Consider the following 11,935-nt stretch of genomic DNA (forward strand, 5'->3'; position numbering starts at 1 on the left):
CGCCGATATCTTGCAAGGAGGCTTGTATCCTTAGCATCTTTTTCTTATATATAGGACGGTATGACTTATTTGAGATGGTCTCTCCCGTCAAAGACAAATCTCGGATTCTTTTACACCAACCTATCATACTATCTCAGTGTTTGTGGCGAGAAAGAAAAGCGACAACAATCCATCAACATGGCACAAAAGGTTACCCCCATCTTCACGACTGAGGGCGCTAAGCCTCTCCCACAGTTCTCACAGGCTGTTGTGTACAATGGCCTTGTGTATGTTTCCGGGAACGTTGCCTTCAAACCTGGGCCCAAGGCCGAGCTGGTAGAGGGAACGACAAAAGACCGAGCGGTAAGTGACAGGACCTGATATGCCTCTTGCGGCACTAAATCCCACGTTTTAGAGGCAAATTCTCGCCAATATTCGAGCGGTTTTGCAGGCAGCTGGCAGCAGTCTCGATAATGTCATCAAGATGAACATCTACCTCACAGACATGGCCAACTTTGGTGTTTTGAACGAAGCATACGACGAGTTTTTTACGCAGGATATTAAGCCAGTAGGTGGTCTCTTACTACTTAAGAAAGAAGAAACTAATGTTGGTAATTTAGGCCAGAACTTGCGTGGCCGTACACCAGCTGCCTTTTGGAACCGACGTTGAGATCGAGTGCACGGCGTTCGTAAATGCGTAGGAGAGCTGACTGAGATTCTGGGCGGTGTGATATCTGAATTAGACCATGTAAATAAAACCAAGCCCTGAATTTTGATGCCCCCTCGCTGTGTTTGAGTATTAGGAACGTGCCTTGCTCCCATCTCTGACACTTTATGTGAGCGACTTGCCCCTGGGATACTGAATCTTGTGACTCCAGTTTCTTTAAGTAGAACCACTTCCTGATGAGATTCGGCGTTGTAATCGTGTATTGGAGCCAGAAAAAGAATGCCTCTAACTTAAATCATGGATAGGTTCGCTTCTCCTTTGTGGACATAAGAGGAGTCGACCATTACACTGAAAAGACATCTTTTACTACTATGCCTAATATTGTATCTAACTTGATGAAGACAAAGGAGGTCTCTGAAAATAACGACGCACCCACTACTCTGCTAATGAGCACACATCACCTTGAGCAGTCAAGCCAAGTTACGACATCGTAGGCCACAGCAGTTGACCCTGAGGCGACTTGACCAGAAGTCCCCCCTTCCAGACATATCGAATATTCTCTGGACTGTCAAAGAGATGAATATTATCCAAGGGATTTTCCTCAAGAGCAATCAGGTCAGCATCCCAACCCTTCTGGATAAGCCCCTTCTTGGGCGCAAGGGCTCCAAGTGTCTCGGCCGAGTTGATGGTCCCAGCCTCGATGGCCTGGAGCGGAGTCAAACCAGCCTTGACAGCATAAGCTACTTCATGGCCGTTCTTACCATGGGCTGTGTCTGTTTTCGGATCAGACCCGGCAATGTCGGTGCCCAGCGCGATCTTGACCCCCTTAGATACGGCGGTCTGGTAAGCTCGCAAGTGAGACTCGGCAATGTTGACCATCTTCTTGGCTGTAGGGGGGTTGAGCTTGTCGAGGTTCTTGAGGCCCGACTCGACAACATGTCGAGTCGCCACGAGCGTGACGCCCTTTTCTGCCATCAGCTCTGCTGCCTCATCGTCGATATAGCTTCCATGCTCGATCGTGTGAGCGCCGGCCCTGACGGCTGCCATGATACCATCCTTTCCGTGGGCGTGAATAGCCACAGACCGGCCCTGGATATTGGCTTCGTCAACCAAAGCAGCGAGCTCTGCATCGGAATATTGCCTGTACTGTGGGTCGTCCTGAGTGCTGAGGACACCACCGGTCGCAACCACCTTGATACAGCGAGCCCCTCGTCTGATCTGTTGGCGGACGGCCTTGCGACATTCATCCACTCCATCGGCTATTACAAGACCACTAACACCCGGCCAAGGGTTGCTACCTGAAGTGCCCTGACGCGAGTAGACATAGTCAGGTGGGAGAGTGCAAGCGTCACAGCTTCCGCCGGTAATGCCGATAGCAGCACCCGCTCCAAAGATGTTTGGCCCAAGGATAATGCCACTTTCTATCAGAGGGGCCGCCTCGGTCGCGTAAGAGCCCACATCTCTCACTGAAGTAAACCCAGCCATGAGGGTTTGGTGGAGCCCGCGCGTGACGGCAGCCCCCAGCGTTGCAGGGTGAGTCAAGACCATGTCAGGAAAGTCGACATTGACGGTCCCGATAAAGTGGGTATGACAATCCCAAAGACCCGGAAGAAGATATTGCACCGACACTCGCGGTAGTGACGCGAGAGATCGAGGCAGCTCTGACTGGGGCCCAACAAAGGTGATGGATCCAGTGTCGAGAGAGATGCCGACGACAACGTTGAGGATGGGCTCGCCTCGTCCTGGGATCAGACAGTGGGCAAAGATGCAGGCCGATGAAGAGTTGTCATCATGGTTGTTGGTCTGATAGGCTTCATTCGCTCGAGGAGTGACCAAGAGAGGTGAGGGGAACTGGGTACGTGGAGACGAGTTAACGGCAGTCCAGCCCTCAATTAAGTTGTCTGAAGAAGAGCTCCATTGTCGAGCAGGCTTGCCAAGTGTATGTTTCTGATGTTGACAACTACAGGACGGCTCCACTTGATGCTGGCTGTCTGGGACAAAGTAGGCCTGGCTTGGGTTCATGGTGCTGAAGTGTCGATTTTTCAAGAGAGTCATTTCTTTCAAGATGATGTGAGGCAGCAGAATGCTGTTACTTCATATTGTTAAATTCAACTATTCCAACTAGCCATTCTTAATAAACCGCCTTTCAATCTTGTCAAGTCCTCACCAGCTTGGACCCCTGCATCCGCCGTGGAGTCGAGTCAGTTCGGCGATTAGCTATCTCGTGCGTTCCCGCACACCCGATTAGGCAAGTCGGTTCACTCACCCAAAGGGGGCTCCCGATCCGCGACCTTCAACCTCATGATCCATAAGCATGGTCCAGTTGGTCGAGAGCTGCCCGAATGCGCCGGATCCCCAAGAGAGTGGCGTCGAGGTCTTGCGTAAAGACAAGCCGGAAATGGCCAGGGAGATCGCACCCGGCAAACTAGACGTCGGTTAATCGTGGACTCGAGGAACGAGTTGGGCTGCTTACCTCTCCTGCATTCAAGAAGACCCCGTGATCAATAAGCCATTCGCAGAGCTGGAGTTCGGGGCTCAAGATATTGTCGGACGCTGGTGGTTTGCCAGCCGGGTCTGGAAAATGGTGGATCCAAGCGCCCAGATTGATGAAGACGAACAAACCAGCTTCAGCTCGTTGAAATGGAATTTCATGTGTTTCGAGTGCAGTGGCAACTTGTTGATACGCATTTGCCAGTTTTGGCCTGTACACGACGAGGTATTCTTGAACCAGGTCTAGCTGCTCGAGAAAGTGAGTCACGAACTTGTCTGACATGACGGTGAGCCAAGTGAACCATCTGTGCGCACAAGAGTAGTCAGAACTGATTCCCGTACAAGTTGTGCAATCTGGGGCATGTAGGAGGGCACCGACGTGATTTTAGAGACGGCAGCGCGAACTTGAGCATTTCTGGTAACGAGAAATGCCATTCGTACGCCTCCCATATTAAAGTCCTTGCTCAGTCCATACAGGCAGTGAACATTCTCTTGAGCACAGATATTGAGAATGCTTGTCGGTCCACTGTGGCCGTGGTCCTGGTGCAAGTTGGAGAAGCTGGACAATGCGTAGATCTCATCGACGACGAGATGCATCTGCCGTTGAGCACACCACGACGCCAGTGCTTCAAGGGTTTCCTTGGAATACCATCGCCCTTGGGGATTTGAAGGATTGCTCAGGCACAGCATGCGACACTTGACATTCAGTTTGTCCCGGGCATTATCGGCGGCAGCTTCGAGTGCCTCGATCAGCTCAGCCGATCCGTCAGGTCTGAATGGGTCCTTCAGGTCCGTCATCGACACTGGTACTGTGACAAGACCAGTCCGCACACTTAGATCGAAGTCGAGCATGTAAAATCCAGGCGTGGTGTAGAGGACTCCATCGCCCTCATCGCAGAGAGTCCAAGCCATCATGTTGAGCAGCGAGGTGACTCCGTTGGCTGCCAACACCTGCCCAGCAACGACTGGCTCTGCCGGATCGAAGAAGCGGTTAAAGAATGCGGCTGCAGCACTGAGTAGGTCTTGAGACCCGCTGAGAGGTCCATAAGACAAGGCTTCAGAGGTAAAGTGCAAGTTTTTGTCTGCGTATGCCTTCATCCAATCCTCCATCAGACCGTTGAGCGCCCCCGAAAGGTTGATGAGACCGTCTGGCTTGGTTTGAGCGTCATATTTTGGTCGAGATTTGACTCGTTGCATAAGAGTCCAGGCGGGACCTTGGTCCAGGGTGGCAGAGGCTCGCGCCGAAGGTGGGAAGTTTTGGGCCATGATTGGATCGTCCGATACGATATGAACAAGAATAGGGTTGAATTGAGACGGGGGCCTAGTGAACACTGATAACTGACAACTTATCTATACAATAGACGGAGTTTTGCTAGGCTTGTTGACTGACTCCGGCTTCCACGGGCGGCACAATTGGAACCCGCTGCAAGCCGAGACTTGCTTCAGTAGAAGAATGGGATGGCACGATTCCGACCCATCCCTTATCACCACTGCTCGGCCTGCCCCTGTCCACCAGGATAGTGGGTGACAGTGGGCGGCTGGGGCCCAAGGAACCCCTACACTAAATCACCAAAAGACGGAATGGGGTCAGGTTATCATTATCATATGGGCCAAAGCCGCTAAAATGCGGGGGCGCCGATCTCGTGTCACCACTGAGCAAAGACTTCTCTCCTCAACCTCAACAGCGCCTAGGACTATTTGAAACAGAACCAACGACACCAAGCACCGTAGCAGCATCAGGGTGAGATACAAGCCCAGATACGAGACAGGAAGTAGCAGCAGGAAACGGTCTAGGCTCGCCATGTATGCCCCTGCGCCGCCACGCAACAAGAAGACAGACATCACACGCAGTAGAAGTGGCTGCGCTCGATGCCGCCAGAAACGAAGAAAGGTAATGCTGGAGAGAAATCACTCTTGTGAATAAAAATGGCTGCTGACCGACACCTCGCATAGTGTGATGAGGGCAAGCCGAGCTGCAGGCGTTGTGTATCAGCTATGGCCGACTGTGAGTATGGGGCCATCACATTGAAGTTTAGAGAAGCGACGCGCTGGGCAGCGCAAAAGGTTGAACTTGGAAAGGCCATGTCATCAGCTATGACAACAAAAACTACGCCTTCGCCACCGCACACCTTGACAGAGATGGTTCAAGAACACAGGGCGTCCATTTCAGACGAAAGCAGAGTCTCGCCTGTTTATCAGCAGGTGTCACCGCCTCGAGACATCGAAGCATTCTATCGAGATGCACCGCCTGCTTCGTTCTTGGCCGACCAGAACGATTGTAACCAGAGCTCAGTTGGGGTCCCCGAACTGGGCGCCGAGGCTGATCCCTCGCCCGTCTCTATCGCTGCTGTAGATCCCCCTACGGTCAGTGAGGGTTCCATGTCCGGATCTTTGCTGCACTCTTTTTACTCCCCAAAGTGGAGTGGTGTCCCCCTGGGTCAGCTTGGCTTTGATCTTGCATCAACCACACCAGGTGCCGACGATGCTTTATACCCCAATCTCCTTGATTTCCATGATAGCCTGGTAGATACGGGATTGGAAGAACCTTACTGGAACGACATTATGATGCACAACCCAGTTGGAGACTCGCCAGCATCACCACTTCAACAACAGTCAACTGATGCTGATGTCCGTGGGAATTGTGAAATTGATCCAACATGTCAGCCTTTGATAGTTGACCATCCACAACAACTACCTGACCAGCAACAATCATCTCCGTCAGCTGAACGGAATTACCAAACATCAAAAGCGAACACAAGCCACGGAAACCGTTTTCTAACTGTCCAGCTGCCATGGCCAAAAGCTCAGAAGCCGCCCCCTGGATCAAAGATCTCTGTGGGCCACAGAATCTACCTCGCCCATTTCAAGGTTGCCGTATTACAGGCTTTCCCCCTCGAGCTACCATTCTTGTGGGACATGGTCATCAAGTCGGAACCCGTCCGTTACGCCGCGTTATCACTTTCCGCGGCAAATCTCGCCAACTTACAGGGCCAGCAGCCAGACGACAACGAATCCGCCTGGGTTGCTATGCCAGCCCACTCTGCTAGAGCCTCAGACTTCTCCAAACAGACTGTTGAAGCATTGGAAAGCGGGACAGCCGCATCTTTGGATGCTCGGCTTGTAACGATGATTCTAGTCGTCTTTTATGAGCTTGAAGCTAGCTCTTTCAGCAGTGCATTCCACTCCCTTTCGATACTGAATGTCATGATCCTCAGCTGCCCCGAGGATGTCTTACGGTCAACGAACGGCCGCATCATCATTCAGTGGTGGCTCCACCTTCGCACTTTCATAGCCCATGCACAGGGTCCATATAGCCTCTACGGACCCGAGGATCCAACCGAGTCATTGATCAACCAGTTGGAGGTGAGGGTCGCCGGAGCTCCGCAGATGATCGACTTGATTACGACCAAGGCCACTCGAATCTGGCATCGCGTCCTAGTGGCCAAGTGCTTCGAGGCGCCAGGAGACAGGCCAGTTAACACTATGAGAAAGGTGGATGACTGGTGGAGGATCTTGAAGGGGAACCACTTGTGTGAACCTGCACGAGATGACCAAAGCCGGATTTTGGGCGAAGATGAGCTGTGTGAGGAATTGGACAAGTTGCAAAGGACCTTGGATGCTTGCGATGCCCCAAGCGGCTTCCAGTCAAGCATGCTCGAAGAAGGTCCAGCCTCTCGAGAAATCATGCCCCTCCATTTCCCCAACCACCGCCACGCCATAGAAGTGGCGGATTTTGCGTTTGCTCACATCGTTTGCAGCCAAGGGCGTCTTCGTGCTCTGGTGGAACGCTCAAAAGACCTGCCACGCCAGTTCCCAGACACGACTTTGGCTATGACGACTACCATGGACCCATGGGTTTGCCTCTTATTACGCACAGTCGCTGGCCTTGATGTCTCCAAGTGCGCAAGAGAAAACACATATAGGAGAGGAATTGTGAGCTCCCTCTTATATACTGGACTTTTCTATCCTGGCCAGGTCTCGTCAAAGTTCATCACCGACACCGTCAAACGAATGATTGAGGCTCGGATGGAGTTTGAAAACCCCTTCTACCCTCTCCGTGCATTTCTAGACTTTCAAAAGTCATTGCAGCACCAAATGGCGGGTGGTAGGACCGTATTCTTTGCTTGTTCAACGCACGATGAATGGACAACTAGAGAGACCCTGCTATCTGGACGGGAAGAAGAGTATTTAATGATTCTTGGTTGCGAACCGGACGGTCGATACTTTAATGATTTGGTCCCTTTGACCCAGACATAGAAATTTGGAAAGACTTGTTTACACGATCAGACCAAGAGCATATGCAGTATCTGGCAACAACGCATGCTAAAGTACCTACGCAGGGGGTGGGGGCCAAGAGCTATTCTTTCCTCACATCTTGCCTTGCTAGGAGGCAAGTTTCATCCCATAGTGCGAAATAATAGGTATCTAACAAACTCTACCACCACGATGGGTAATCTCTATTCCTAAGTAGTTATCTGGAAGCAGTGCTTCCTCATTTCGAAAGCCACGCCCCCAAGACGACCGAGATTGATTCTGGCTGAAAGTAGGGGGCAAAGTGCCCAGCCTCGTCAACAGCGTATAATTGTAGGCGATCAGTTCCCTTCCAGAATCCACCCCTCTGTGCACCCCGCCTGTCTTTCTCAGGGGAGACCAGTTTGCCGTCTTTAAAAAACCAGTTCTCATAGCTCAGGCTTCTATATCGCGCTTGGCCCTTCCAAGGCTGCGCATCCAACAATCGCATTTGTCCGGGGGTGTTACTAGTAGATGGTATTTAGATTCAGAAACGGGAAAAGAAGAACGAATCCTGATGCATTCAAGAGGGTACTTACATGATGATGTCATTGTTGCCATTGATAACGAGTATTCGAATGTCAGTCTTGTCGAGGAGCCAAGTCAACTCACGAGTGACGGGCTTATATAAGTGCTCAGCCTTGACCCAACGGTTATTGGTATCAAAATCAATCAGCTCGAAGGGTAATCCCGAAAAGCCAAGCTTTTCTTGTACCCAACGTTGGTTAAAGAATTTCCATGTTTCCCCGTGAGCAAAGTTGGAGCACAGCGGTGGCTTCTCGCAGGGGTGACGACCTGGGAGACATCAGCAATCTGAATCAAACGCTCTAGAAGATATCCCAAGACTGGTCTAGAATATTGGATCAGTTGTGACTTACTATCATAAGGGTCCCAGCCCCCTGGGCGAACATCTCGGGTAAAGTACTTCCCAACAGTGCGCTCGCAAGTGTCCATCATTGAGAGGCAAACCTTGGGGTTGTAGCTTTCTCTGCAGTGAGCTCCCATAAGCTCACAAGTTGGCACTGCAGCAGCCATGTCGGCGCAAGCAGTTTCGTTCATCAGTGGTGCGGTGCGTAAATGGGTAACAGGGTCCCAGTCAGTGCAGAAAAAGTCGTAGTATCCAGAAGATTGATACGATGAATCGATGTAACCATCAACGATAACGGCTGAGGAGATGTTGATGTTGGGATTCAGCCCTCGAGCGACTCTCTCATGCTCTAGCTCCATGATATACTTGGTATAACCGGTAACGTAGTGGCCCCCCATTGACTCGCCTGTTATGTGCCAAGGGCGTCCGGAGAAGTCGGGGAATACCTCTGTAGAGAGGGTCAATAGGAACGAGTAGAGATCTCGCGCGCCTTGCTCAAGACTCACGGCAATGTCGTCACGGTTGGCAATCTCTGAAAAGCCAACGCCGATCGGCTGGCTGGGACGATATGTTAGAGGGATGGACATGTCAAGGATGAAAATTCCAAGACCGTCACTTACTCAATATAAATGACATTGGCGTGATCCGTCCACGAATACTCCAGACGTCTTGTCGAGTTTCCATCTGGGTTGACCGCGCAAGGGCCAGTGCCGAGGAAGCAACCCAACTCTCCAGTTGCACCAGGGCCACTTGTGATATCCTCCCGTCAGCAAGTGGTGCGAATGGCTCATCTCCCCCTGTATGATACTCACCCACTCATCCAAAGTACCAGAGGATCCGTGTCTGGCTTGCTGCGACTCTGGAAGTACCCTAGACAGTGTTAGTATGGTAGGTCAACACCATTAACAACAGGAGCGGGAGTAACTGCTCACAAAAAAACATGGACTTTTCTGATGTGATGTTAACGGTGCCAGTCCAGTATCGAGATCCAGCGTCGCAGAGGTCAGGGGACTGCTCTCTAACATCAAACTTGACATTTTGATGGGCATTTGCCATGGGCTTTTGGACCTGGCCCCTGACCAGGCATCCCATAGCAGTCAGAAGCAGCACCGGAATTCTTCTAAAGAGTCTCATTGTGGCCGGTTCGTGATGTGGCACGCTGGGACAAGAAGTCAATCGATATTCATAACAGCTTTATTTGAAGGCAGTCAACGGTGGAGTAACGTTGCTTATTTCCGGCATCACAAAGCCGGCCCCTGGCGAAGGTGCGGATCGGAGGACCCGATTTGGTTTAGGATCGCACAAAACTTCCTTGTTAGTACTGCGGCGAATAAGTTAATTGGCTGTTCAAGTACCTGTATCAACCGCATTTATCGTACGGGCAGACTCAGCCGCAAGCTACCGCACTTACGCCTTCATTCTCACATCAGTTGTTCAAGCAACATGCTACGACTTCTCACCTGGGGCCTTGTAGCCCTGGCCGCGGGGGCACAGGCCGCTATTCCACTGGCAGTGTCGCCATCACACCTCGATCCCGGCACTCCCTTCTCTGGCCGTCCTGGCGTCAAGCCCTTCACTTTGCGACTCGGACACGACACGGCCAGTGTGTGCAATAGTTCAACCCCGGGCACGTCTGGTTTCATTGCCTCTAAGGACAGACTTGGAGGCAAAAGCTCAATCTTCTTCTGGTTCTTCGAAAGCAAGCATGATCCTACATCAGACCCCGTGATTCTGTGGATGACCGGGTATGACCCCATCTCTGCCTACCACCTTTCTACCGAAGTGCAATTAACCGTCATACAGTGGCCCAGGTGCTTCATCTGTGGGCTATGGGCACTTGATGGAACTCGGCCCATGCCGTATCGCTCCCGAGGGCGGATACACTGTTGACAATCCATTCGGGTGGAATGCCAATGCCACTCTCTTGTTTGTCGAGTGAGTCAATAGAGAACGTAATGGTAGCTTGTTACTGACTCCCCTTTCTAATCAAGCCAACCAGTCGGGGTTGGTTATTCTCGCGGAGAACACAGCTCCCAAGGTCTTCACGATGCTTCCACAACCATGGACCAATTCCTTCGTCAGTTCATGATGGCGTTTCCTGATCTAGCCGATCGAGATTTTTACATAGCGGGTGAGTCATACGGTGGCTCATGGGTTCCCGCTCTTGCCACGACAATACTGCAATCTCAGAGCAACACCACCAACGATGCGGCGCCTATACAAGTCCAAGGAGAAGGCCGTGGTGTTGCTCCGGCCTCAGACGATCCCGACAGCAGTCCGCGGATCAATCTGAAGGGCGTTATGATCGGCAATGGCCTCATCCGACGATCGATACAAAACATTGGCTTCTTCGAGACCGTCTGCAATGGACCTGACAGCTTGTTCAACACATCTCAATGCTTGCAGTGGGCTCCTCGGGCCATGTGGTGCGAAGAGAATCTCGGTATTTGCGAGACCGACGGCATGAAATCTGCTGTCTGCAAAGAAGCCGAGACCAGGTGCAGCGCAATCAGCAGAGTTGTCGTAGAAGACATGCACCGCAACCCATATGACTTCCGCCAAGAGTGCTATGACCCTACAGCTTGTTACCCAGAGATGCAGCACATCGATGAGTATCTAAACAGAGCAGATGTTAAACAAGCGCTTGGTGTGCCTAAGGAGCTTCCTTTTCTCGGCATATCTTTTGACGTTTTAGAGCAGTGGGAGAGGGTGGGCGACTTGTGGAGAGCGAGTGATAGCTACGTCAACTATCTGTTGAAATCTGTATGTTTGACGAGTATCAATCGAGTATCAATTGCTAGTTTATACTGACCATGACACAATTGCAGGGTATACGTGTTCTCATCTACGTTGGAGACAAAGATCTATACTGCAACTCTGCAGGGATGCGTCTCCTCGTTGACCGAGGCCTCAGCTGGGATGGCCAACCCTTTATCCGATTCAGGGAATTGATGCCCTGGTACGTCGGAACAAAGGCAGTTGGTCGATGGAAGTCATATGAGCCTCTTACGTATGCCGAAATCTCCGATGCTGGGCATCTGTCACCGTTTGACAAGCCTGAGGAGGCACTGACTCTTATCAACGCCTGGATTCAGGGAGGGCTCCCGAGCTCGTAGTAGCAATATGTGCATAGCTAGTCGCTGTAGATCAAGATCATTCTACTTTAATTGAAAAATCTCTAGTCCAGATGTATGATGTCTTGCGTGCTAAATCGTGAGCCACGGTTCAGGGTAGTTACAGATAATTCACTCCGTCGAAATGGCCACGAACATGTTTCATATTATAATCACTGGCCTCTTTCAAGTATTAAAATCATCCACACCACCATTTCAAGTGAATGTTGGCGATGTGGGCACAAGACCTCCGACGCCATATGACAACAGCAGCTGTTACTACAAGGTGTGCCTGCTCCCACTATTCCCTGCAGCGGCTATCACTAGTTCATCCCGGCATGTAGATAAGCTGGGCAGCCGCCCGTGGCGCGCATTTGTTGACCATTTTTGGTAATTCTCGGCCGTTCAACCCTTGTACGGTGACTGATACCATCAACATTCGATGGCATTACACCGATTACGTGGTGGCAGGACGCTCCCCCAGGACCAACGTTGTTCAAATTGTGTTTTAACATGTGCTTACGTGAA

The 11,935-nt window shown here is 51.3% G+C and overlaps 6 protein-coding genes across 6 annotated transcripts; 3 read left to right on the plus strand and 3 right to left on the minus strand.

Annotated features, from left to right (window-relative positions):
- Nucleotides 1-177: 177 nt before the first annotated feature.
- NCS57_01287100 (uncharacterized protein) lies at nucleotides 178-680 on the plus strand (the record flags this gene model as incomplete). Its single annotated transcript, XM_053062529.1, has 3 exons — nucleotides 178-342; nucleotides 395-547; nucleotides 600-680. 3 exons carry the CDS (start codon nucleotides 178-180, stop codon nucleotides 678-680), a joined length of 399 nt encoding a protein of 132 aa, XP_052907424.1.
- Nucleotides 681-1,126: 446 nt separating this feature from the next.
- Nucleotides 1,127-2,668, minus strand: NCS57_01287200 (Amidohydro-rel domain-containing protein; the record flags this gene model as incomplete). The annotated part of the gene is made up of 1 exon (XM_053062530.1): nucleotides 1,127-2,668. The coding sequence occupies one exon, from the start codon at nucleotides 2,666-2,668 to the stop codon at nucleotides 1,127-1,129; it is 1,542 nt and encodes a 513-aa protein (XP_052907425.1).
- A 277-nt stretch (nucleotides 2,669-2,945) lies between these two features.
- NCS57_01287300 (Aminotran-1-2 domain-containing protein) lies at nucleotides 2,946-4,402 on the minus strand (the record flags this gene model as incomplete). Its single annotated transcript, XM_053062531.1, has 3 exons — nucleotides 2,946-3,071; nucleotides 3,120-3,441; nucleotides 3,516-4,402. 3 exons carry the CDS (start codon nucleotides 4,400-4,402, stop codon nucleotides 2,946-2,948), a joined length of 1,335 nt encoding a protein of 444 aa, XP_052907426.1.
- Nucleotides 4,403-4,937: 535 nt separating this feature from the next.
- Nucleotides 4,938-7,393, plus strand: NCS57_01287400 (uncharacterized protein; the record flags this gene model as incomplete). The annotated part of the gene is made up of 2 exons (XM_053062532.1): nucleotides 4,938-5,027; nucleotides 5,090-7,393. 2 exons carry the CDS (start codon nucleotides 4,938-4,940, stop codon nucleotides 7,391-7,393), a joined length of 2,394 nt encoding a protein of 797 aa, XP_052907427.1.
- A 568-nt stretch (nucleotides 7,394-7,961) lies between these two features.
- NCS57_01287500 (uncharacterized protein) lies at nucleotides 7,962-9,428 on the minus strand (the record flags this gene model as incomplete). Its single annotated transcript, XM_053062533.1, has 5 exons — nucleotides 7,962-8,221; nucleotides 8,305-8,852; nucleotides 8,915-9,043; nucleotides 9,107-9,164; nucleotides 9,227-9,428. 5 exons carry the CDS (start codon nucleotides 9,426-9,428, stop codon nucleotides 7,962-7,964), a joined length of 1,197 nt encoding a protein of 398 aa, XP_052907428.1.
- A 309-nt stretch (nucleotides 9,429-9,737) lies between these two features.
- Nucleotides 9,738-11,410, plus strand: NCS57_01287600 (Carboxypeptidase; the record flags this gene model as incomplete). The annotated part of the gene is made up of 4 exons (XM_053062534.1): nucleotides 9,738-10,039; nucleotides 10,098-10,229; nucleotides 10,286-11,057; nucleotides 11,123-11,410. The coding sequence occupies 4 exons, from the start codon at nucleotides 9,738-9,740 to the stop codon at nucleotides 11,408-11,410; spliced, it is 1,494 nt and encodes a 497-aa protein (XP_052907429.1).
- Between the last annotated feature and the right edge of the window lie 525 nt (nucleotides 11,411-11,935).

Source organism: Fusarium keratoplasticum, chromosome 11 (genome assembly GCF_025433545.1).
Source record: "Fusarium keratoplasticum isolate Fu6.1 chromosome 11, whole genome shotgun sequence".
In the NCBI taxonomy this organism is placed as follows: Eukaryota; Fungi; Ascomycota; class Sordariomycetes; order Hypocreales; family Nectriaceae; genus Fusarium; species Fusarium keratoplasticum.